The sequence below is a fragment of the Arvicola amphibius genome, chromosome 10 (assembly GCF_903992535.2).
Source record: "Arvicola amphibius chromosome 10, mArvAmp1.2, whole genome shotgun sequence".
NCBI classification, from domain to species: domain Eukaryota; kingdom Metazoa; phylum Chordata; class Mammalia; order Rodentia; family Cricetidae; genus Arvicola; species Arvicola amphibius.
In genome coordinates this window covers 60961062-60985576 of record NC_052056.1, presented here as the reverse complement: position 1 = coordinate 60985576, position 24515 = coordinate 60961062, and the positions used below count along the sequence as shown (strand labels likewise).

At 38.6% G+C, this 24515-nt stretch overlaps 1 protein-coding gene across 6 annotated transcripts in view; it reads left to right on the top strand.

The window, feature by feature from the left end:
* Positions 1-24515, top strand: part of Lrch3 (leucine rich repeats and calponin homology domain containing 3) — a 97765-nt gene that overhangs the window by 12583 nt on the left and 60667 nt on the right. For all 6 annotated transcript variants that reach the window (XM_038345290.1, XM_038345288.1, XM_038345286.1 and 3 more), the window contains exons 2-3: positions 22140-22284; positions 23589-23715. In XM_038345290.1, coding sequence (XP_038201218.1) covers positions 22140-22284; positions 23589-23715 — 272 coding nt within the window. The remainder of the gene's footprint in view (positions 1-22139; positions 22285-23588; positions 23716-24515) is intronic.

Sequence of the window (24515 nt, the reverse complement as noted above, 5' to 3'; positions counted from 1 at the left end):
TCAATCTGTGGAAAGAGTTTGAGAAAGATGATTTTTGTTTTGTTTTGTCTTTTATTTTTTGCTCTTTGAGATAAGGTGTCACTTTATAGCCTTTCTTAGCCTAGAACTGGATAGGAAATGTAGTGAGATCTGTGTGCATCTGCTTCCCAGGTGCTGGGATTAAAGGCATGTGCTACCACACCTGGCAGATCATTATTCTTTAAAGATTTATTTTTATTATTTTTAGTTGTGTGTGGACCATATGTGTACAGAAGTGCAGGTGCCGTAGAATTCAGGGGTATGGAACCCTTTGGAGCTGGATAGAAGGCAGTTGTGAGCCACCTGGCCTTGGTGCTGAGAGTCAAGCTCTGGTCCTCTGGAAGAGCAAGAGTATAAGCTCTTACCTGCGGAGCCATCTCCTCAGCCCCAGGTTAGTATACTTTAAATGCAGTGAAATTATGAAGTCCTTGGCTTTTATTGGGTGAAAAACATTGTTACTGAGCCATTCTCTTTAGTCTCTATTAATCTGTTCAAAATATGTTTTTATGATTGATATTTGATGAGTTGTTTCCTAGGAAATTTATCCATCCCTTAAAAACAAACTGGTAAGCCGGGCGGTGGTGGCGCACGCCTTTAATCCCAGCACTCGGGAGGCAGAGGCAGGCGGATCTCTGTGAGTTCGAGACCAGCCTGGTCTACAAGAGCTAGTTCCAGGACAGGCTCCAAAGCCGCAGAGAAACCCTGTCTCGAAAAACCAAAAAAAAAAAAAAACAAACTGGTAGATGAGAAAATGAGATTTAGAAATGATAGCTGACTTTTTTGTAACTAGATTTAGTGTATAATTCAATCAGAACATAATTCCCAAAACTTAGACTTGATATCCTTCTCCTGCCGTTTCTTAAAGACTGCCTCCTGTAGCCCAGTCTGACTTCTAACCTGCTGTGTAGTTTGAGGATTTCCCTCAACTTCTGATCCTCTTGTCTTTGTCTCCACAGTGTTGGCAAGCACTCTGCTAGCCAGGCTGTATCCCCAGTCCTGATTTGAGATACAGGCTTAGGCTAGCCTCTAGCTGTGTGTACTATTCTTGGAAGGTGACTTTGACTTCTACCCTCCTGCCTCCACCCTGAGCCGGGATTACTGATGTGTGCACTATTCCTGGCTTTTAAAGGTAGAGTCAGGAGAAAGTTGTAGTGTTTATTATAGCAGCCCTGGCAAGCTATATACTCTGTTCTTTCTTACTGTTTTACAGTTTGTTCTTTTATTGCCTCCTTTCTGTTTAGAGAACTGCTTTTTTAGCCATCCTTTTAGATTAGCTCTGCTGGCCACAGGTTCTCTTGGTTTTTTCATCTGAAGATGCATTGATTTCCTTCTTCTATCCCTGAAGTGTATTTTTCTAGATGCAATTCTGGGGGAGCAATTGTTCTTTCAGCATCTCAGAGGTGCCCCCCTTTTTCTGTCCTCGTGGTTCACAGTGTGGTATTTACTGTCATTTCTATTCTTTCTCGTTTTCAAGAATTTTTTTCTATCTTCAGCTTTCAGATGTTTAGGTATGACATATCTTAATGTCATTTTTCTTCTTTTTAAAATTATTTGGGGTTTGCTCATTGCCTCGAGTCTCTAAATTTATTGCTTCCAAACTGAGGAAGCTCTCAGTTGGTGGCTTTTCCAGGCCCCTCCTGTTCTCACAGAGTGCTAACTTTATTATTAGAGTTTCGCTTTAGCTCTACAGCTCTTTTGAGACGCTGCTCATTTTTCTTCCCACTTTCTGTCTTTCATTCTGAATGGAGAATTTCTAATGTTCTACATTTCATTTCATTGCTTTTTTTCTAAGATTTATTTTTGTGTGTGTATTTGTGCAGATGAGTGCAGGTGCCCTGGGGGCTTGAAGCCTGTGATCCCTCTGAAGCTGGAGTTATAGGTAGTTGTAAGCCACTTGACATGGCTGCTGGGGACTGACCTTAGGTCCTCTACTAGAGCAACAAGCACTCTTAGCCACTGAGCCATCTCTCTGGCCCCTACCTTCTTCTGTACCCTCCATCCTGCTGTTAGCCCATCCATTGGGTGTGCTTGTTTCAGTTGGTTTACTTTTTCAGTTCTGGTTTCCATTTGTTTTTGTTTTAATCTCATTTCTTTCTGACAGTTTCCATTTCTTTGATGAGGCTTTCTGTTCTTCATGTTTTCCAAGGGAGTTTATGATTGCTCACTGAAGCATTTTCCCAGTGCTCTAACAGCTGCCCCACCCACCTTGTTTTCTTTGTCACTGTGATTTGGTGTTTCTGGGGTGCCAACTGGGCGACTTGAGCTCCACGTCTGGAATGTGTTGCTCAGGACAAAACAGCATAAGTAAGTAAAACAAGAACAGCGAAACAAAACCCACGGAACTTGCCGCTGCTGTCTCGTGAGCCCTGAGGTCCCTGCTTTTCAATCTTTCAGAGTCTTCTCGTGTCTGTTTTATGTATAATATTTCAGAATTTAGTTGTATTAAGCAGATGGAATAAGGAAAATGATATCTGTCCTATCACCCAGAAGCAAAAGTAACTAACATTTAAAATTATATAAATTTATAGTATTGATTTTAATTAAAAATGAATTTAAAAAGTAATTCACAAGTTTGTATAAATGTGATATAACAAATGAAATACTGTTGTTTTAATTTTCCTAGGTTAATGTTAATAAACAAAAATTAATTTTACTTGCTTTCTACCTCAAAATTATCAAGAAATGGCGTAGTGGTTGAAAGCAAAAATGAAATATGTAAGCATAAACTACTTCTACAGTCTGGCAAATTTATAAAGTTTCAAAAGTGTGACAATCACGTCATCAAGTTATCTTCATTCAACAAGGGCGACTGTGTTCCTTCTGTTTGATAATTGGGCTGTGGGAGCAGTATGAGCAGTGCCGTGGTTTGTTATGTGGCCATACTACTTTGATATGGCACTCTAAGTACTTGTCCTTCCGTAGGAATTTTGGGTTTTAGTTGATTTAATATTGAACTGTGCATTCTAGAAGTTTTTGGGAGTTTGTATTTACGGTTTCTTATGAAGTTGCTCAGCGTTGAAAAGAATACTCCATGTAGAGAGTGTTTGTGATAGTCTCAGGCCCTCTTCCATCCACAGTGGTGAATGTTCACATAGAAAGTGATGATACGGTGTGTGGCTGTTGCATAATGGGCTTTATTTGGTAAGGATGATGTCACCATGTGGGATGGCCTGAAGCAGTTATTAAAGAACACAAGACTTTTGAGTGCTAGCATTTCTTACTAAATACCATTCTGCTGAAACATTGTGTTTGGACTGGAATAAACTTAGATTTTCCTGGCTTCTTACTGAAATTTAGAGAAGTAAATCTTGTGTCACACTTCTATAGCTGGATTGAATAAAATATTAAAATATTTTTCCTTGGTAAAGAAACATGGGATTAGAAAGGGGAAAAGTTGTGAGTTTCTGTTACATGTACGAAATTTTGAGATTAAAGTTCAGGGATGCTTTGGATTTTTGTAATGTGTTACTCAGTTTATTGCTGAAGCATGAGATAATGATTATTAGAAAAAGCTATAATTTTAAAGATTTTTAATGTCCTTGTTCTTAAAAGAGACTGATTACATTTCCTTTGAATCAGACACATTTGATATTTTTTATTATTGTGGTAAAATGCATAGCTGAATTTATTATAATAATATAAAGTAATAGTAATTATTATTAGTTTTAAGTGTACAACTGTTAGGCATGTTGTCATCTCTGTGTCCATTCCCAGAATTTTCGTCATCCTAAAGTGATGTAACTTTATCCACCATACAAATATTTTTGATAGCCAGGCAGTGGTGGCGCACGCCTTTAATCCCAGCACTCAGGAGGCAGAGATAGGCAGATCTCTGTGAGTTCGAGCCCAGCCTGGTCTACAAGAGCTAGTTCCAGGACAGGCTCCAAAGCTACAGAGAAACCCTGTCTTGAAACCCCCCCAAAAAACAAACAAACAAAAACTAAAAAAACAAATACTTTTGATTCCTTCCCCCTCCTGCCCCAGCTGCCAGTACCCATTCTACCTAATGTTTCTCTGATTCAGGAACCTGTGTGACCTGTGTGGACAGAATCCTGCAATATCGTCCTTTGTTGTCTGGCATGTTTCACTTAGTTCTGTGTAATGTTTCCAAGGTTCATCTATGATGTACCATGAATCAAAATTAAATTCCTTTCAAGTTCCAGGCTAGTCAGGGCTATGTAGCAAGACCCAGTCTTTAAAAAAAAAAAAAAAAAAAAGACTGAAGAGTATTCTGTTGCACACATGCAGCACATTTGTTTTCTCATGGTGCACAAGGTTGTCATGACTCAAGAGCTCCAAGTTCATATTACTGTAAAAGAGCAGGTCCCCATAGTTAAGTATCACTGGTACCTAGAACTGAAAATCTGGGGAGGGTTAGCCCCTATGAATGAGAGAGGAAATGAGTACACTATGAGCTGAGTATATGTCCCTATAGCTGCCTAGCTGGAGACATTTGTGCTAAGAGCAGTACACGCTGCCCAAATGAGAGGTTTAGAGTGTGTCCCTTGATTTCTGTTTTGTGCTTTAAGCAGCTTGCTCATAGAGAATGGCTACAAGTCTGAACTCTTATGTACAAGTGAATGGTGAGCTCAGGCTGATCTTTGTGGGCATAGAGAACCTATTTGCACTTAAAGTACTTGGATTGATTGGCTCAAGTGAATTTAATTTACCACATACATAGTTCCTTTTATCAGGTGTTACCAGATCAGTGTTCTGATATTTTTCATGAGGATGAATAGAAGATTGGGGTGAAAGAGAGTCATTTGATTTTGATAGGAAGACATAGTGATCTCTGGCACATTCAATATGAAAAACAGACACCAGTCCGTTAAAAAAAAATGCTTCAACCAACTTAGGAAGGGTCAAAAATGATTATTGCATCAAAGGACAAAATAGAAAAAAGAAAGAAAACAGACAAAATTACCGACTTCTCTGAAAATAACTTGTTTAAGCTAAATGTTAGCAAAGTTCTTATATGTGTACTTTTTCCCCAGATTTAAATTAGAACCTAGTGTTTTTAAAGTTTATTTCTTCTTTTCTTTGCTATCTTATTTGAACGAAGCAGTATATCAGACAAAAATTATTTCTGTACCTTATAATCTTCATAGTCTCAACCAGAAGTGGCAAAGTTAATCAAAACTGGCTAGAGAGAAAATGCCTTGGCGGCTGGAGCTGGGGCACTCAGTTGGTGAAGTGCTTGCTGTCTCAGCTACCTTTCTGTCGCTGGAGTAAACTGTCCTGACAAAAACAACTTAAGAAAGGACAGGTCCTTTTGGCTCACACTCCATCAAGACAGACGTCATGATGACGGGGTCAGGTGCTCAAAGTCAGGAAGAAGACAGCTATGAATGCTCCCTTTCATGCAGTCAGTGCCACCCTTTTCTAGGGTGGTCTTTGCACCTCAGTTAGCCTGTGAGTTACTCCCTCACAGGCTTGCCCAGAGGCTTGTCCCTGGGTGATTCTAGATTCTGTTAAATTGACAATCAGTATTAGCCATCACGTCTGACCCATGCTTGAGTGCTTACGTTCAGTCCTTAGAACATAAGTAAAAAGCTGAGTGTGGTGGTTCAGGCTGTGAGCTCATCAAGTGCAGCAGAGGCCAACATAGGAATATCCCTGGGGCTCAATGGCCAGCTGGCCTAGCCACCTAGTTTCATTATGAGCCCCAGGTCCCAGTGAGAAACCCTATCTCAAAAAATAAGGTTGGAGGCTAGAGACATGGCTCAACGGTTCAGAGTGCTTGCCGGTCTTGGAAAGGACCTGAGTTCTTTGGACTCCAGGCTTGTCCTCAGAAAGTAGCTCTTAGTTCCTAAAATCATAAACCATTAAAAGTAGAAAAAAAAATGGACACAGCTCTGTGTGACAGTAAAGGTCTGTGTGTTTGGGTTATTCACCAGAGAAGACTGCTCTGACTTGGGGTTAAGCCAATAGAAAATCTTTATTAACCGGCCAATGACTACACTGGGTGTTCAGGATCCCAGGGTAGCTCTGAGCCTTTCTCTGGATGGATGAGCCTTTAAGCACAGAAACCATGTCCTGGGTTGATATACTTCAGTTAACAAGAGCAGTTGGCCAGAAGCAGAACTACAGGAGCTAAAAAGCAAGGTTAGTACATTAGAGACGTTCCCAGAACTATATGGACTTTGATGGATTAGGTCTTTGTTTTTAGATTGGCAGGTGGTACTGTCTACATGCTGAGTGTTACAGCCTGAATGGCACTTCCATCATGGAGTCAATTGTGCTAAGGTCTAGGGCTCTGTTAGGAACTAGTAGCAGGAGGGTCAGTAGCTCAAGGCTGTCCCCTGCTACATAGCTTGGGCTGAGTGGGAAAGAAAAGACAGTGCACTTCTTGTGAGGTAGTCACTGATAAAGTGCCTATGTTCCTTCAAGCATCCTGTAAACAAAAAGACTTGATCAGAAGTATTCAAAAGTTTTTTTTTTTAAATTAACCTTGAACTTTGGAGGCCCAGCCAGTTGTCACATACTTCTTTCTTTTTAAACAATTTAAAGCCATACTTTACTTTATGTATAGCAGTACAGTTTAAAGTAGCACTATAGCAAAGTATGTTGGTACATGCCTTTAATTGTTGTGCAATGTTTTAGTCTTTTTTTCTTTTGGAGGGCCCACCACCCAGCTCCCAAATAAATCCCACACAGAAACTTATTCTTAATTATACATGTCTGGCCTTAGTTTGGCTTGTTGCTACCCAGCTTTTCTTATGTAAAATTAACCTGGCAATCTTTTCCCTCTGGGCTTTTATCTTTATTATTTCTGTATCTCACTTTCCTTCTTACTCTTTGGCCGGCCTGGGTGGCTGGCCCCTGACAGCCTTCTTCCCTTCCCAGATTTTTCCTCCTATTTATACTCTGCCTTCCAGCCCCGCCTATCCTTTCTCCTGCCTTGCTATTGGCCGTTCAACTCTTTATTAGACTATCAGGTGTTTTTTAGACAGGCAAAGAATCACAGCTTCACAGGGATAAACAAATGAAGCATAAGCAAAAGTAATACACCTTAAAATAATATTCCCCAACATTTAATTCCAGCACTCTTTAAGTTCAAGACCAGACTAGTTTGCATAATAACTACAGGCAGGGCTATCATAATAAAACCATGTCTCAAAGCAAACAAACAAAACACTATAATAGAATGATTTTATATAGTTCTAAACAGAAGAAAACCCCTTCTCCAGGAGTGGGGGGATGGTGGTTATAATCAAAATTCATTGTATTACTACTATGAAATTCTTCAAAAATTAATACAATATTTTATCTAAAAACCCTTCCTTAAGACAGATTTCTTAAAAATTGCTTTTCCTAAGTGGATCCATAGGACAAGTGTATTTGTAACTAGTCATGTCTGATTCTGTTGCACTAATAGTCAGCAGAATAAAAAAGAAAGCCCAGCTTTTATTCAGTATGTCAAAGGAATAGCACATGTTGGAGTCTTTGGAATGCAAAAGCGGTTCTTGCTTTAGTACACAGAAAGTGAACTCACATGTCTACTGTGAAACAACTGAGTTGTAGGTAGAAAACCAGTGCCTTTATGTCCTTTGTCATGAGTCATGTGTCCTTTTGCCTGCATTCCACCCTTTCTCGTCACCTAATATGGCCCTCTCTTGGTTACACTCACACTTGTACCTGTTTACATATATACATTATTGGCAAGGTTGCATTTGAGAGAGAACATGAATTTTTTTCTTCTGAGTTTGAGCCACCACCTCATTTAATATTATACTCCCAGGTCCTTCTATTTCCTGAAGATTCATGATACCATTTTTTTTTTTTTTTTGGTTTTTTCGAGACAGGGTTTCTCTGCAGCTTTTTTTAGAGCCTGGCCTGGAACTAGCTCTTGTAGACCAGGCTGGCCTCGAACTCACAGAGATCCGCCTGCCTCTGCCTCCCGAGTGCTGGGATTAAAGGGGTGCGCCACCACCGCCCGGCCTGGTTCCATTCTTTGCTCTTGTGAATAGAGCGTCAATAAATGTGGATTTGAAAATATCTTTATGGTAGGATATAGGGGTCTTTGGGTCTGTGCCAGGAGTGGTATAGCTCATCATATGGTGGTTTGCTTTATAATTTCAAATATTTCTTAAGAAATAGGATTCACAGCATATATTTCTGGCCCCTGTAAATTGTACTCAACCCTTCTGGCACAATGCTGCAGTTTATATGCCTCTCGGATGGTTTGGCCAGACAACCTTTGGTAGCACCTCAGCATTCTAACTTCTGTTAGCTAGTTCTAAAGCCAGTGACAGATATTGGAAGCTTTGATATACCAGAGCTCTGCTTCCAAGAATATCAATTTCTGCTTTGATTTTCTATTTCTGTTTAATATAATGCTTCAAAATTTAGTGGCATAAAGCAACAGGAACTTAGTTAATTCTGTAGCTTCCTTTAGTATTAGTAGCTTCACCCTCCCTTAGTGATAAAGCATCTGTCAGTAACTGTTCTGCAGCTTCCTTTAGGGTTAGCAGCTTAACCCCTTCTGTCACCCAGGGTACCTTGTCATATATTTCTGTTTCACAGGGTAAGAAAATAGCTGATTCCAGAATCAAAGTAAGAAAGTTTTGAAATAATTCTGGAACACTCTGTGTCAGAATGTTAGCAAATGTTGTTGCTGGTCTTGGTTTTTTTTTTTTTTAAGATGCATCAGAAAGATGGAGGAACTAACTTGAGGAGTTCAAGAGCCAGATGTGGGATAGTATGAGCACCAGAATAAACAAGGCTTGCAGAGTAGGTTGTATAGACAAATAAAATGAAAAGTTTTACAACCATGAAGATGATAGGCTAATAGATAGATAGATTGCTTGGATATTTTTAAATAGTAAAAGGAATACCATAAATTAAAAATGTTTTAGCCAGGCTTGTTGGCTCGCACCTGTAACCCCAACACTGGGGAGGCAGAGTGATCTCTGAGTTCAGGGCCAGCCGGGGATACAAAGTAAGTAAGATCTTGTCTCAAAACTAAACCAAACCATTTGTACTTTGGAAGGGATGTTGCACTTCAAAGTCATACTGGCAAATATTCCTAAAGAACTTTTTTCATTTCAACTTTTAATTTATTATTTCATCTTTTGACTTCATTTTTTTACATTTGTACATATGGACATGTGTTCATTCGTTATATATTTTTATTTTTTCAGCTCATACATAGAGCAATTTACATACTTGTGAGATATCATGTGATATTTTTAATACATATATGTATTTTAATATTTAACTTTGGGTAAACTTATTACCTTAAGCATCTTGTGGTAAGAAAGTCAAGGTCCTTTCTTCTGTCTTTTTGAGCTGTCCTGTCCATTACTGTTGTCTGTAGTCATCCTGATCTACAGTAGCATCCTAGAACATCATCTTTGTATCTGGCTTGTACCTATTAAGCACTGCTCTCTTCACCCTGTTGCCCCTCCACTCCTTAGCCTCTGGTAACCATCATTCCACTCTCTGTTCTGTCTCAGCTATGCGTGAGATCATGCGGCACTTGCCTTTTATGTGACCTCACTTAACGTAGTGATCTCTAATTATCTCCATACTATTGATGGGTGATATAGGATCTCTTCTTTATAGCTGAATAGTATTGTGGTTGTATATGTACCAAATGTGGGGTTTTTTTTGTACCAAATGTTTTTATACATTAATTAACTAGTGGAAATGTAGGTTGTTTCCTTCTTTTTATTTTTTTTTTTTTTATTTTGGACTACTGCTGCAATAAACTTGGAAAGACAGTGTTAGAGTTGCTGTACTTTATCTTAATGCTTGTTTGGAAATAAATGCCCTCCCCTCTTTCTTTCCTCCTTACAAAGTCTTGATTCAGGGATCTTCCTACTTCAGCCTCCTGGGAAAATTATGTTTTCAATCTGGATTATGTAATATTTCTTCAATCAGCAACAACAAAAATAAAGGCAGAGTTGTATCTTGGCCCCTTCAGTATTTCTGTTAATTGTATTGTAGCCTTACATAGATGCTGCTCTGAAGTGGAAGGATATACTACTGGCTTTTATTTTTTTAGTCCACAATTTAAAAAAATAAATTATTATTTGTTTTTATGTTGTTTTATTGGTGTTTCATGTATATATGTATATATGCATGTAATGCATGTATGTCTGCACCATGTGCGTGCAGTGCCCTTGGAAGCCAGGAGAGGGTGTCACATACCTCAGGTTGGAGTTATAGGCAGTTGTAAGCTACCATGAGGGTATTGAGAATTGAACCCCAGGCCCTTGGAAGAAAAGCCAGAGGTCTTAACTGCTGAGCCATCTCTTCAGCCCCATACAATTTTTGTTTCATGCATTCACCATTTTTTATTGAACACCTGTTATGTCCTTCCTGACAAGTATACAGTATACAGAGCTGAACACCTGTTATGTCCTTCCTGACAAGTATACAGTATACAGAGCTGAACACCTGTTATGTCCTTCCTGACAAGTATACAGTATACAGAGCTGAACAATACAGTCTCTCCCCTCAAAGCACACTCACTGTCCACTGTGTGACATGGTGACTGCGGTAAGCAATAATGTATGTTTCAAAATAGCCAGCAAGGCAGACTTCAGATATCCCACCATAAGAACAGTAGGTGAGCAAGACAATGCATGTGATAGTGAGCTTGATAGTCATTCCAGGATACACTGTGGAGCAAATCACATTGTGCCCCATAAATGTATACAATTGTCATCTTTCAATAAGAAATAATATTAATAATAAAAACTTGCTGTGTGAATCTGAAATGACCGTTCTTATGCTCTTGAAGACTATTTTAAACTATTGGTTTGGGTTTTTTTAATATATTTAAAAACAAAATGAATACTTTTGAAATGAGTTTAATGTTGATAATGTGCTTTTGTAAATAAAATAATCAGAACTTTGATTACAAAAGAGATTATTTAAAGTATTTTTCACTGAAATATTTCTTTTTTAATATTTTAATTGAAATAGACTTACATCACTTCCCCCTTTCTCCCTCTAGCCCCTCCCAGCTGCTTTCCCTCGAACCCCTTTTATGTCCCCCTCCAATCTCATTGTTAGCCTCTTTTCTTTGATTATTATTATTATATACATGTGTATGTGCATACATGTATTACAGAGATACATGCACACACATATATACACACACATACATATACAACCTGTTGAGTCCATTTTTGTTGGTGGTGTATACATGGTTTCAGGGCTACCCACTCTGCTTTGAACAACCAATAAGAGGCTCAGTCCTAGAAGAGGGTAAATTCTTCTTCCAACAGTCATTAATATTAATAGCTTCTAGTTCATTGTTTATGTGTGGGACCCTATGAAAATTTCCCCCTTCCATGTTAACTTGTTTATTGACAGAATTGTTCTAATCTTGTTTATGCAACCATTTCTAGAAGAGAGTTTTTCACAGCCGACTTCCTGGAATTCTGCCTCTTACAATCTTTCATCCCCTCTTCAGAGATGTTCCCTGAGCCATAGATGCAGGAGCTGTGATATAGATATATCTGTTGGGGCAGACTCACCATGATTTGTTGATCCTCTGTGATGGCTTCCTTTGCTGGAGAAAGAGGCTTCTTTGATGAGGGGTGGTCCTACACTGCTCTTTGAGTAAAAGGATAGTTTTAGAATGTAGTAAGAAATTCTATGGGTCTAGCAAAGTGGCTGTAGTAGACTCTTTTCTAAAGCCAGTGAAGCTGGCTAGGTTTCCAATATCAGGCATGATTTCCCTTCTGTTGAGTGTGTCTTGTATCCAATTAGACAGCTGTTGGTTGCTACCAGTGTGCTCCCACAAGAACCATAGACAGCAAAGTCCCAGAATCAGGTGTTAGAAACCTTCTGAATGGTTGGTCAGGGTAGTTTAGGTGACTTCCAAGACAATATAAATGATCAGTCTAGCCCTTGGTGGCCTCTCAAGGGTTGAGTTGGACCTCGATTGCTGAAGATACTGAACACTTCAGATTTCAGATCTAACCTAAAAGCCTTTTCTAGCATCCATGGTTCCAGAAAATACTATACAAACTGCTAAGGGAGGGAAGCTATTGAATAGTACTCCCCAGCCGCACTGCCTGTGAACTAGGACAGTTACCAGCGTGGCAAAACATGCATAAAGGTGTAGTAAGTGCACTCACATGCCAGTGGAAATATTTCTTAAAAAATTGTTTTACATTATTCACCCTTCCCTTTTCTCCCCTCCCCCCAACTCTCCCATGTATGTTCCTCACGCTCTCTTTCAAATTCATGGCCTCTTCTTTTTAATGTTACATATATAGAATTGTGCATGTGTACGTGTGTGTGTGTGTGTGTGTGTGTGTGTGTGTGTGTTTCTAAATGCATAAATGCAACCTGTCAGTCTCTGTGTTACTTGTGTGTCTATTTTAAGGTGCTGGATAACCAATTAGTGTGCTCTTACTTAGGGAAGACTATTTTTCCTGCTCTCTTTAGTTGCCTTTAGTTCTTTCTGTAGGGTTGAGGGCTCTTGAGCTTTCCTCTTTCTGTGTTAGCATGTGTATATGTGTATTGGTGTTGTTCATGTTTAGGCATCCATGTTGGTAAAACTTCATGGGTGTGTAGCTTCTGCCATTTCTAGGAGACAGTTTCACAGTAAACTTCCCGTTCCTCTGGCTCCACAGTTATCCCTGGACCTTAGGTAGAAGAATTGTCTTTCAGATGTATCACTTCTGATTGGGTTCCACAACTCTGCATTTTGATCAGTTGTGAATTTCTGTAATGATCTTTTGTCTGTCACAAAAAGAAGTTTCCGTGTTGGATGAGGGGACCATACCTATCCAGCTAGACCCTGGAGAGGAATCAAAATATTTCTTTTAATTCATTGACGCTTTCATGGTTTCCCATGCCAAAAATGTTCTTGTATTTGTATCAGGCCTAAATATGCCTTTTTTGCCTTGCCTGGCTGAATAAAATATCCAAAGACTATGGCAAAGTTTGGTGTAGTTGTTGGCTTACATCACTGCCATTAGTCAAAAATGGCATTTGGAAGACCAAGGCCACATTCAGGATATGATACAGACAAGTAACTTAATAGCTTAATTGCAAGGTTGTTTCTGATCCAGTCTGTGGCTTTTACAGTACTTGGCGATCTCAATTAGGCTTGCAGTCTGGAAACAACAGATGACTGGTTCTATTGACAGGGAGATGGTAACCTCGGAGGCCTGTGTTGTGTGTAAGTGTGAAGTCAAGGGGCTTGCTCTAGCAACACAATGTTCTTTTATTGAACTTTACTGAAGGATAGGGAAACTATCTGAAATATTTTAATATAGATCTTAAATAATTATGCTTTTTTTCCTTTTGTAAAAGCAAAGAAAAAAAATAGGGAACATATATTAGTTCTTTGGTGTGGCCAGTGGTCATAACAACTTTTGATGATATGTGATTTGGGGAAAACTTGATATTTGTTCATTTTTTTGATATGTCAAACTTGGGGAATTAACTTACGTTTTCATTTTTGCATTTTATTCCATATGAAAAAAAAAGTTCTCCATGAGTGATTTGGTTTGACTCAGAATAGGCAAAAGAAACACTAATAGAGGAGATGAAGATAAATTAATGGATTCAACATACATTTGGACCAAGACAGAGGCATTTGCTGATAGGATTAGGTTTGGAAAGCGAGAAAGAAGGCTGTCCAGAGCAGTGGAAATATAACACACTAGCAAATATATGATGTTTTAGTGATGTAAAATTAGTCCTTAGTAGTTAAGAAATAAGCCTCTTTAATGCCTGTAATCCCTGTATTCAGGAATCTGAGGCAGGAGGATCTTAATTAAATTCCAGGTTAGTCTGAGAAAGACTCTGTCTCAAAAACTAAAATAAAACAATGTAAAAACTAAGAAATCCTTTCCTCTTGTGGTGAAATAGGCAGTTTTCAAGCATTCAACTTGACATACAGAATCAGACCATTTTCTAAAAGTGGAAATTTCCTATGGCTGTTAAAATTTACTGTCTTTGGGGGCTGGAGAGATGGCTCAGTGGTTAAGAGCATTGCCTGCTCTTCCAAAGGTCCTGAGTTCAATTCCCAGCAACCACATGGTGGCTCACAGCCATCTGTAATGAGATCTGGTGCCCTCTTCTGGCCTGCAGGCATACACAGACAGAATGTTATATACATAATAAATAAATAAATATTTTTTAAAAAGAAGAAGAAAATTTACTGTCTTTATTTCCTGAATTTGAATCTTAATAAAATCAGAACTATTAGCTAAGGATCTACATGCACTAAAATTTTGAACATAACTAAAATCCTAATAGTAAAAAATAAGAAAACAGACAATTCAAAGAACAATGAAGTTATACCTTTCATGTGACCCTTTTGGCTATTCAACTATTATGGGTAATGTTGTTAAATATAAACCATGTTTTCCCACTAAAACCCCTGTCAGATAAGGAGTAGTACACACCTGTAATCCCAGATCCCAGCACTTGGGAGTTGAAGGATCAGAAGTTCAAGGCCAGCCATGGTTATATAGTGAGTTGAAGGCCAGCCTGGGCTATCTGACACTGTACCTCAGAAATAAAGAGAAATAAGGAGAGAGGAAGGGAGAGAGAGAAAGAGAGAGAAGGGAGACCAGATATCAACAATAGTAAAAGAAAGTAATATACCCCTCTCTTCCAGCAGTTGATAGAAAAAACTGATTAAAAAATGTTGGCAAGTATTGAATGAATGTTACCAAATAAGTAAATGTGGCCTATAGACTTAACTGGAACATTATATCCAGTGTAGAAGTCTTTTAAGACTCATGATATATTTACATAACTTGCTGTTTATTGAATTGGAAGGAAATCTCAGCAAATATCACAAGATGAAAATCAGATATCTTCTTTAAAAAAAATATAGTCTATTATAGTTAGAAATCATTAAGAAAATATAGCTAGAATGTCCTTATTTGTTTGGCAATTAATAGAATGAGCTAAATAATAGTGGAAATTCTAACAATATCTTTAAAAATATCCTGATGAAGCTCTTGTACTATATTGTTAAAGGCTTATGAAATTAAAAACAACAGTAATGGAGAGAATTTATAGCTTTTTCTACTGTTTTTTTTTTTTTATCTTTTTTCAAGACGGTTTCTCTTGTTGCCTTGGCTGTCCAAGTTTGCTCTGTAGGCCAAGTTGGCCTCGACCTCTGTCTGCCTCTCCCTCCCGAGTGCACACCACACCATTGCCTGGCTTCTTTTCTTTTTCTTAAAGACAGAGTCACACTATATAGCCCTGACTGGCTTGCTGGCCTGGAACTATAAATTCACAGAGATACCTACTTATGCCTCCTGGATGATTATAGCTTGTTTTTTTGTTGCTGTTTTATTTGTTTTGTTGGTTGGTTGGTTTTTGAGACAGAGTTTCTCTGTGTAACAGTCCTGGCTCTTCTGGAACTTGTTTTGTAGAACAGACTCCGATTTAAGGTATGTGTCACCACCACCACCACCATGAGATAGGTGTCTTACTATATAGTTGAGGAATTTATCCTGCCTCCATCCGAGATGGATGTCTATCAGATTTGTTTTAAGTGCATATACTTGAAAAGAAATAAGTAAAACTTAATGAGTTAAGTATCTCAATGAATTGGAAAGAAAGCAAAACAGCATGACCCCTCCTCATAGGAGGGAGGTGATAAAGAACAAAGCTGAATAAAATGAAAACCACATATATGATGAACAGGCTAACTAAGCAATAGTTAATAGTGGGCTAGGGATGTAGCTAAGTGACAGAGTGATTGTCTAGCATAAGCAAGACTCTAGTCCAACCCCTGGCACTGAAAAAAGTCAGAAAATGCTATGGTGTTGTATACTTCTGATACACTTGTCAAGAAAGAAGGTATAAATAACCAAAGCAAAAGAGTATATAGCAGGGGAAGACACTACAGATTCTGTAAAAGCTTATAAACACAGGGTATTATTAATAACTTTATGCCAATAAAATTTAAAATGCCAATAAAAATAGCAAACAGCTAGGCAAGAATGATGATAAAAATGCATGTGGTCCCATTGAGGCTGGAGAGAGAGGATTGAGTCAGCCTGGGCCGCATAACAAGGTCTCATTCTAAATAAACATAGAAGCAGAAAACAAAGCAAAAACAACAAGCTCCTAGAACATAATTTAAAACTGATTCAAGAAAATATAATAAGGCCTAAATGATCTTAAACTATTAAAGAAATCCAATCAGTAGAGTAATTCTTCAAGGAAAACTCTTAAGTTTAATTGACTTTGCCAGCAAATTCGATGAGAGTAGTACAGTTTTGTCTCACCCTGACAGAGAAGTTAATAATCCCGGTTCATTTGTGATGTTGTTTGTAAACTCTTGAGCTGCCCGTTAACAGTCTGGTGTAAAGGATATACAGCCGTGGTACTATCACAAGGAGACTAGTTTGTCTCTTAGTTACTTTCCCCATTGCTACAGTGCTGACAAAAACTACTTAAAGACGGCTTCTTTTGGCTCTCAGTTACAGGGACAGGTGGTGGAGCAGCCATGACAGCAGGTGCTTGAGGTCGCTGGTCACATTGCACCCAGAATTGGGAGGTAGAGGAAGATAAATAAATGGTGGTTCTCGGCTCCTTTTCCCTGGTGTATTCCATCTGAGGCCCCACTCCATCAGTAGCGCCACCCCCACTCAGGGTGGGCCTTCTCTTTTTGCTAAACCTTTCTGGAAGGACCCTCACAGGATACGCAGATGTGTTCTTTGGTGGTTCTAAATTTAACCATGTTGGCAGTAAATCACTTTTTACCTCAAGGTTATTATAGAAGGTCTTTAACATTAGAAAATTAACTTTATTCTACATTAATAGAATGAAGGATTTATGAGGATAAGAATTACACAAAAAGAATAAAATAATGGCATAATAAAAAGTAAAAAGTGAAAATTCCTCTTGGGGCTCCTTGTGCTCCTAGGAGTTCTTTTTCATATTTTCTTAATGAATCTATGATAAAAAGAAAGAAAGAAAGGAAAGAAAGAAAGAAAGAAAGAAAGAAAGAAAGAAAGAAAGAAAGAGAAAGAAAAGGAAAAAGCTAATAAGAAAAATTTCATATTAATGTAATAAAATATAAAGATCATATGGTCATCTCAATAAAAGAAGAGAAATTGTTAATAAATTTAACACCATTGTTGGGAAGGGAGAGATGGAGGAAGGGAGAGAGGGAAGGAGGGAGGGAGGGAGGGAGAGAGGGAAGGAGGGAGGGAGGGAGGGAGGAAGGAAATTCTTAGCAAACTTAGAGGGTTTTCTTGATTTCATACAGTCAACAAAGAAAATGGTTGAAAATAGAAACAAAAAGATACTTTTACTTTTAATCAACATTATACTGGAAGTTCTAAAAAACAGGGTGAGGAAACTGCATAAATAACTGAGAAGCACAGAGGAAGAAACAAAAGTTTCATTATTTACAGAGCCATGTAAATGTCTGAAAGGATCTGTAGACAAGTTATTTGAGCTAAAAGTTTACCCAGACTGTCAGAAAATTAACATGATCGTTACTTCTGTATGTGAGTAACAAGTAGTGAGAAGTATGTTATTCATAAAGTAATAGGATCTGGGAATATACCAGAATTCTTGTAGGATCTCTGAGAAAAATGATGAGGCTTTTCTTAGAAGTGCCAAAGCTTTCCATTGCTGAGGAAATGAGCCATGCTTTCAGAGTGAAAGGCCCGGTGCTGAGGATGGTCTTCCCAGTAAACTCTCAAAAAGGGGTTCCTTTTTTGGAAGGGTTTCTTGGACATTTGTCTTTTCCTTCCATCTTGTTTGATGCAAAACCTCTTTGTTCATTTCCCTTTCATATGCCAGACCCACACGCTTTCAGGGATTCTCTGGTCTTCACTTCGTGTGTGTTCTGGGATTCACACTCAGGTCCTCATGCTCGGATGGCAAACGCTTTTGCCTAATAAACCATGCCTTCCTTTCTGAGATTTTGAAAAGTTCACAGTTAAGCAAGTGTAGTGTGCTTATAAACCCGGCACTCGAGAGACTGAGGCAGAATGCTGTATTTAAGGCCAGCCTTCGTCAAAAAGCAAGACTAGTCTATAAATAAATATCCACTTGTGTAAGCTCTGTGCTTCATTTTACTTGTTGCCTGAAGTTTACTGCATCAAACTTAAATATTGAAGCATGTATTTTATCTACTTTTGTAAATGGAAATTTTGTCTGCGTGAATGTCTGTGTAGCATGTGTGTGCCTGGTGCCCTTGGAGGCCAGATCATATCAGGCCAATCAGAGCCTATGGGATAGGAGTTACAGATAGTTGTGAGCCACCATGTTGGTGCTGGAAATTGAACCCAAGTCTTCGAAAGAGTAGCCAGGCTCTTTATTGCTCAACCATCTTTCCAGCTTCATGTTGAAGCACTTTATAATTGATAGTAATAAGTCCTTTTATTCCTCCAGCTTTTAAAATTGAATTGAATGGCAGTTGATAAAATAATTATTGTTGGAGCCGGGCGGTGGTGGCGCACGCCTTTAATCCCAGCACTCGGGAGGCAGAGGCAGGCAGATCTCTGAGTTCGAGGCCAGCCTGGTCTACAAGAGCTAGTTCCAGGACAGGCTCTAGAAACTACAGGGAAACCCTGTCTCGAAAAAACAAAAAACAAACAAAAAAAATAATAATTATTGTTGTACTTTGTATTAAACAAATTCACAATATGATTGTATATAAAGTATTTCTCCTTAAATACATAAAATTATAAATAATTTTATATAGTAATTATTCAGGAAGAAGAAAGGCTATATTCTCTTCAAAATTATTTCTGTGTGAAATTTGTTTGTCTAAAATAACATTTTACAATCACAGACACTTTGGGCTTTGACTTTCCCAAATGCACACAGTGTCATGAAGCCTCTTGGCAATATGCTGTTTTTTCTTAAATTACTACACCTGGTGGGCAAGCAGAAGATTTCCTTAGGGAGTGTTTGACTGTGGTTCTATGAAGAAACAAGAAGCAGAGGCCTTTGGACAATGATCACAACCTTTTAGCTATCAGAAATGCCTCAGCACCTTCACAAATTGCTTTTGCTATTCTAGTGTGAACTGCCAGTCAGTGCACCCTTGCAGTGTGACTTGAGCTTTGAGGAAGAGGAGACCCATTAGTAGATAAGGAAAAGTAGTCTCCTTAGCCATCTCTGTACTGTTCAGTTGTCTACTTCAGAGCGGCTGAGGAGGGTGTGAATGAGGAAATCGTCCAGAGTACATTGACTGTAGAAGTAGAACCAGTGGCTGGGAAAAGTCAAGTCTAACAAGCAGAACAGTTCTCAAGAGGACAGAATGACATACTTCTATTTATAGCATAAAATAATTTTTAGATGAGACAAAAGTATAATTTATACAGAGAATGATTTTGTAAATCCTCAAAGTTGTGACTTAGAAGATTTAGTAAAAGAGTACATCAAACAAAAATGCACAGAGAAGAGCAAGTGAAGGAGACACAGCTGAAGATAGAGGGAAAGGTGGAAGAAGGATTGAAAGAGCTGGAGGGCAGCAGGATGGGAGCAAGTGCTTACGAAGTGCACTCTCTACCAAGCCTTGGACTTCAGACTAGCAAGATGCTTACAAAAGAAAAGAAATCAGACACCAAGAAATTACGGAGAAAAGCAATGTGCCTGTACCTACGCAGAAAAGTCATCTTCTGACTGTGGTTCAAACAAGATATTTGTAGATACACAGGGAGCTACAGAATGGATTGTCATTCAAGCCTCATCAGGAAGTTCTCTCAGTCTAGAGCTCTCAGCAGGAATTCCCAACAGAGACTCGTGTGTTGTCTCCTTGTTCCAAGAGAAAGCGCCAGTGTCAGGCACACAGACCTGAGCATATTTAGTTGACTCTGGATAGATATGGTAGCTGGTGAGGTGGCAACACGGCCTTTGGTTCCCTGCATTTCTGAGCGTACCACTTAGTCAGACCAGACTCGGGTTGTTTTTTTTTTTATTTATTTTTTTCTTTAGTGAGAGGCACAATTTCTGGTTGCCTTTCTCCCTTCTCCTGTCTCCCCTCTTACCTCCTTTTTTAGAAATAATAAAATTTATTAGTGGGGGGGTAGGGAGAGTGGGCACAGGTGTCTGAGTCAGAGAGCGAGGGTGCATATGTATGCCATGGCACACTTATGGGGGCCATTGGATAAATTTCAGGAGTTGTCTATTTCCTTCTGCTGTGAGTTCCAGGGATAGAACTCAGTGTCAAAGTTTGTGGGCAAGTGCTTTTATCCACCGAACCATCGCGTCTGACCCCTAATATCCTGTTTTTTTTTTGTTGTTGTTGTTTTAAGATAGGGTCTCTGGATACAGCCCAGGCTAACCTCAAACTCAGAAACTTTGTCTCAGGCACCTGGGTGCTAAGGTTACAGACGTGTGCCATCCTGCCCAGATGTTCTGATCCTTTTATCAAGATAGTCATTGAGGACCAGTGAGGTAGCCCTTCAGGTCAGAGGCCCTTGATGCCCATCTTGACAACCTGAGTTCAGTCCCCAGGACCCACATGATGGAAGGAGCACACTGATGCCTACACGTTTCTTCATATGGCTGCTGTGGCAGGCATGCACATGTGCGCGCACGTGCATACACACACACACACACAAGAAAACAGAGTTAATTTTAAAAGTTGATAGCCACTTACGCCCTATTCTATATCCATTACTTCATTGGGAGTTGTAAAATAATGATATCCTGGGTTTTTTTTATTGTTTTTTTCACCCATAGCTAGGATGCTTTTATTTCATCATCTAACTCTTTGATAAAATATCTAGGTTACTCAATGATATATAGGAAAGGCAAGATAAGTGGTGGATTCTTATTAGTTCATAAACTAATGAATTAGTTTTCTGTCTCTTTGAGGGATGTATCATTTATACTCATGTGAATATGGATGATGGATTTGTTCATTGAAATTACTTTTTTGAAAAAAACTTTTTCAAATTTTAGGCTGGGCAGTGCTAACGTATGCCATTAATCCCAGCTCATGAGATGCAGAGGCAGACAGATCTCTGTGATTTCGAGGCCAGCTTGGTCTACAGATCAAGTTCCAGGGTAGCCAAGGATACACAGAGAGACCCTTTCTCAGAAAAACATTTTTTCTTTTTTTTTCTTTAATGTATGTGTATGCTTACCTGCCTGCCTGCCTACAGAGAGAAGAGGTCTGATCCCCTAGAGCTGGAGATAAAGGCAGTTGTGATTTGCCCGGTGGTCCTCTAGAAAAGCAGCAAACATTTTAATTATTGAGCCGTTTCTCCAGGTCCTCAAGTACTATTTTTATTGAGGTTCAGATTGTGTCGTTGGGAGCAAAGAAGGTTCCTGAGTCTATTTTAACAAAGGACTTTGACCTCTTTGGTAAAGAGTAGGGCAGTTGGGCGTTGGGCTGAGGAGATGGTTTAGAGAATAAAAGGTGCTTGCGGCCCAGCCCTGACAAGCTGATCTCTGAGTCCCAAGGCCTACTCTGGTTTTTTTTTTTTTTTGTTTTTTGTTTTTTGTTTTTTTTGTTTTTGGTTTTTTGTTTGTTTGTTTGTTTGTTTGTTTTTGAGACAGGGTTTCCCTGTAGTTTCTAGAGCCTGTCCTGGATCTAGCTCTTGTAGACCAGGCTGGCCTCGAATTCAGAGATTCGCCTGCCTCTGCCTCCCGAGTGCTGGGATTAAAGGCGTGTGCCACCACCGCCCGGCTCCAAGGCCTACTCTGGAGAGTTGTCCTCTGGCCTCCATGAAAGCTTCAGGGCAGTCTGCCTCTCTCTCTCTCTCTCTCTCTCTCTCTCTCTCTCTCTCTCTCTCTCTCTCTCTCTCTCTCTCCCTCTCCCTCTCTCCCTCCCTCCCTCCCTCCCTCTCCCTCTCCCTCTCTCTTCCACCCACCCACCCTCCCCTCTCTCATACCTACTTGGGAAGGTGAATTTGGGGGGAGGAATCCATTTGTTTCTGATGATATTTGGAATTTAGTGATACAGCTTTGGTATAATGAGTGGCCAGTGTTTTAGTGTGTGTGGAAAGTAAAAAGGAGCCATTTCTCAGCAACAGTTTAAGATAAATGTTTAGTGGTTTGCTTGGTCAGTTAATATTTTAAAGTTCATGTTGAACCAGTTTTCACAATAGGAATTCTGGAGAATTCAAGCTATTATAAAGCATACTAACGAATTTCAGTAAAACAAGTTCCAAAGAATTGTCCTAAGCTTTTCTCTTTTGTTTCAGACTTGTCACGGAATCGCCTCTCAGAAATTCCTATGGAAGCATGTCACTTTGTCTCTCTGGAAAGTCTTAACCTATACCAGAATTGTATTCGGTATATCCCAGAGGCCATTCTAAACTTACAAGCTCTGACATTCTTAAATATTAGGTAAGAACAGTACTCCTTTAGAAAAAGTAGTTTTATATGATCTTTAACTTTCTCCTCTCTGTCACTAAGATATTTATGGTTATTTATGTTACTTGTTCACACCAGCAGTTTCTAATATGTTCTTAGGATATAATAATGGTTTCTCTCATGTTTCTCTTGTTTTTCCTTTTATTTTTTAGCTTTGCATAATTAACAGATCCTACTAGCCATTAGCTTAATAGGCTTGTTGAAGTCTCCACTGTGGTTCTCCAGTTACATTTTCAAATTAGCTTCTGGTAACTACTAGATCTGATGGACTGGGATACAGTTTAGCTGGTAGAGCACTAGCCTGGAATGCACACGGCTCTGATGTGTGCATACTGTGAGTGTTGGGTGTGCTGTGCATGTGCAGAGGCAAAGGACAACTCTGTGGAGTTGCTTCTCCACTTCCACTTTGATGTGGCTTCTAGAGATTGGGTTCAGGTGGCCATACCTGCAGGAAGTGCCTTTACCCAGTACTGAGCCTTTTCGCTGGACCTTGGACATGTATTTCTAGTAAATATTTTGTTGCCCAGTTTACATACCTTTAAAACAAATCCATCCCTGACTCTAGAGAGATGTTTTAGTAGTTAAAAGTTAAAATGCTCTTTTGGAGAACTTGAGTTCGGTTTTCAGCATCCTCGTCAGGCAGCTCACAACTGCCTGTACTTGCAGCCACAAGGAAATCTGCTACTCTCTTCTGGCCTTGAGTGCTGCATAGACCCGCTCTCTCACATACATAGACACTTAATTAAAAATAAAAGTAAAACCTTAAAAAGTAGAATCTGTTCCATTCAAATATTTAGCAGTTTTAAAAATCTAGCAGTTTTAAAAATCATGTTAAAAAATAACACAACTAGAGAAATTTGTGTGTAAATGTTAACTTTCTTAATCGGTATGCATAGGAATAGAATTATTATTGAATTAAAAAATTTAAAAGGTCCATGAACTATATTAATCAAGAAAAAGATCTTGAAAATGGGGAAAGACTTGGCCCTAAAAGAATTATTATGGGATTAAATTTACATAGTAAATTTTTAATTTGTTTTTATACTAATGATAGATACGCTTTATTATTTTGTGTTTCTGATTTTCATTTTTTTAATAAACAAAAATTCCTGTTAATCTGTTTAAATTTTGTTAGCTGGGAATGATTAAACTGGCAGGAACTCAAATCTAGTATCCTATTTGTTTCTTGTAAGACTTCTTTTTGTGTCTGAAATGAGGAAAATGAAAACATTTTCATCAGTGGTATCTGACTGCTCTTTCTCTACTTACTCATTTAGTCGGAACCAACTGTCGACATTGCCAGTACACTTGTGTAATTTACCATTGAAAGTCTTAATTGCTAGTAATAACAAATTGGTCTCACTTCCTGAAGAAATTGGACATCTCAGACATTTGACGGAACTTGTAAGTTAACATTTTATTTTTTGATTGTCCAACATGTCTACAGTCTTCTATATGATTAAGATTGTTTTTAAAATAATTTTATAGTGTTGGCTTGATGTATAATTAAAAAAGACTTCAATGTACAAGTCTTAACATCTCCACACAAAATGGGGAAATGTCATTGGTTATTTTCTAACCAGCATTAAATGATTTCTGTGTTACTAAACTTTTAAGATGTAAGTTAATAATGTAGTTGAGTTTTCAAATTAAAATTTTAATATCATCAATATTTTTATGATGTTTCTTAGTCGTTATCAGTATATGGGCACTACAAAAGTTAGTGTTTGTTTTTTATATGTTTGTTTTTTCTTGCCATACCCTTGGAATAGTAGCCAACTGTAACTTGCTTTAATATATTTTCTAGGATATATTAAACTTCATCTACTATTATTTGTGAATATATAAAATACCATCTCTTAAGTATTTATGTTTTGAGTTAAGAGTCAGACTAGCTGGGTGGTGGTGGTGCACCCCTTTAATCCCAGCACTTGGGAGGCAGAGACAGGTGGATCTGTGAGTTTGAGGTCAGCCTGGTCTACAGAGTGAGTTCTAGGACAGCCAAAGCTACACAGAAAAACCCTGTCTCAAAAAACCAAAATAAATAAAGTGAAATAACAAAGAGTCATACTATGTATCTCCTCACAATCATATTATGAGCTGGATTCTATTATTGTCTGCATTTTATAGCAAAAAAAAAAAAAAAACAGTACTCAGATGCTGTAGTCTGCCGGAGACTGTATAACCCAGCGATTGGAAATCAG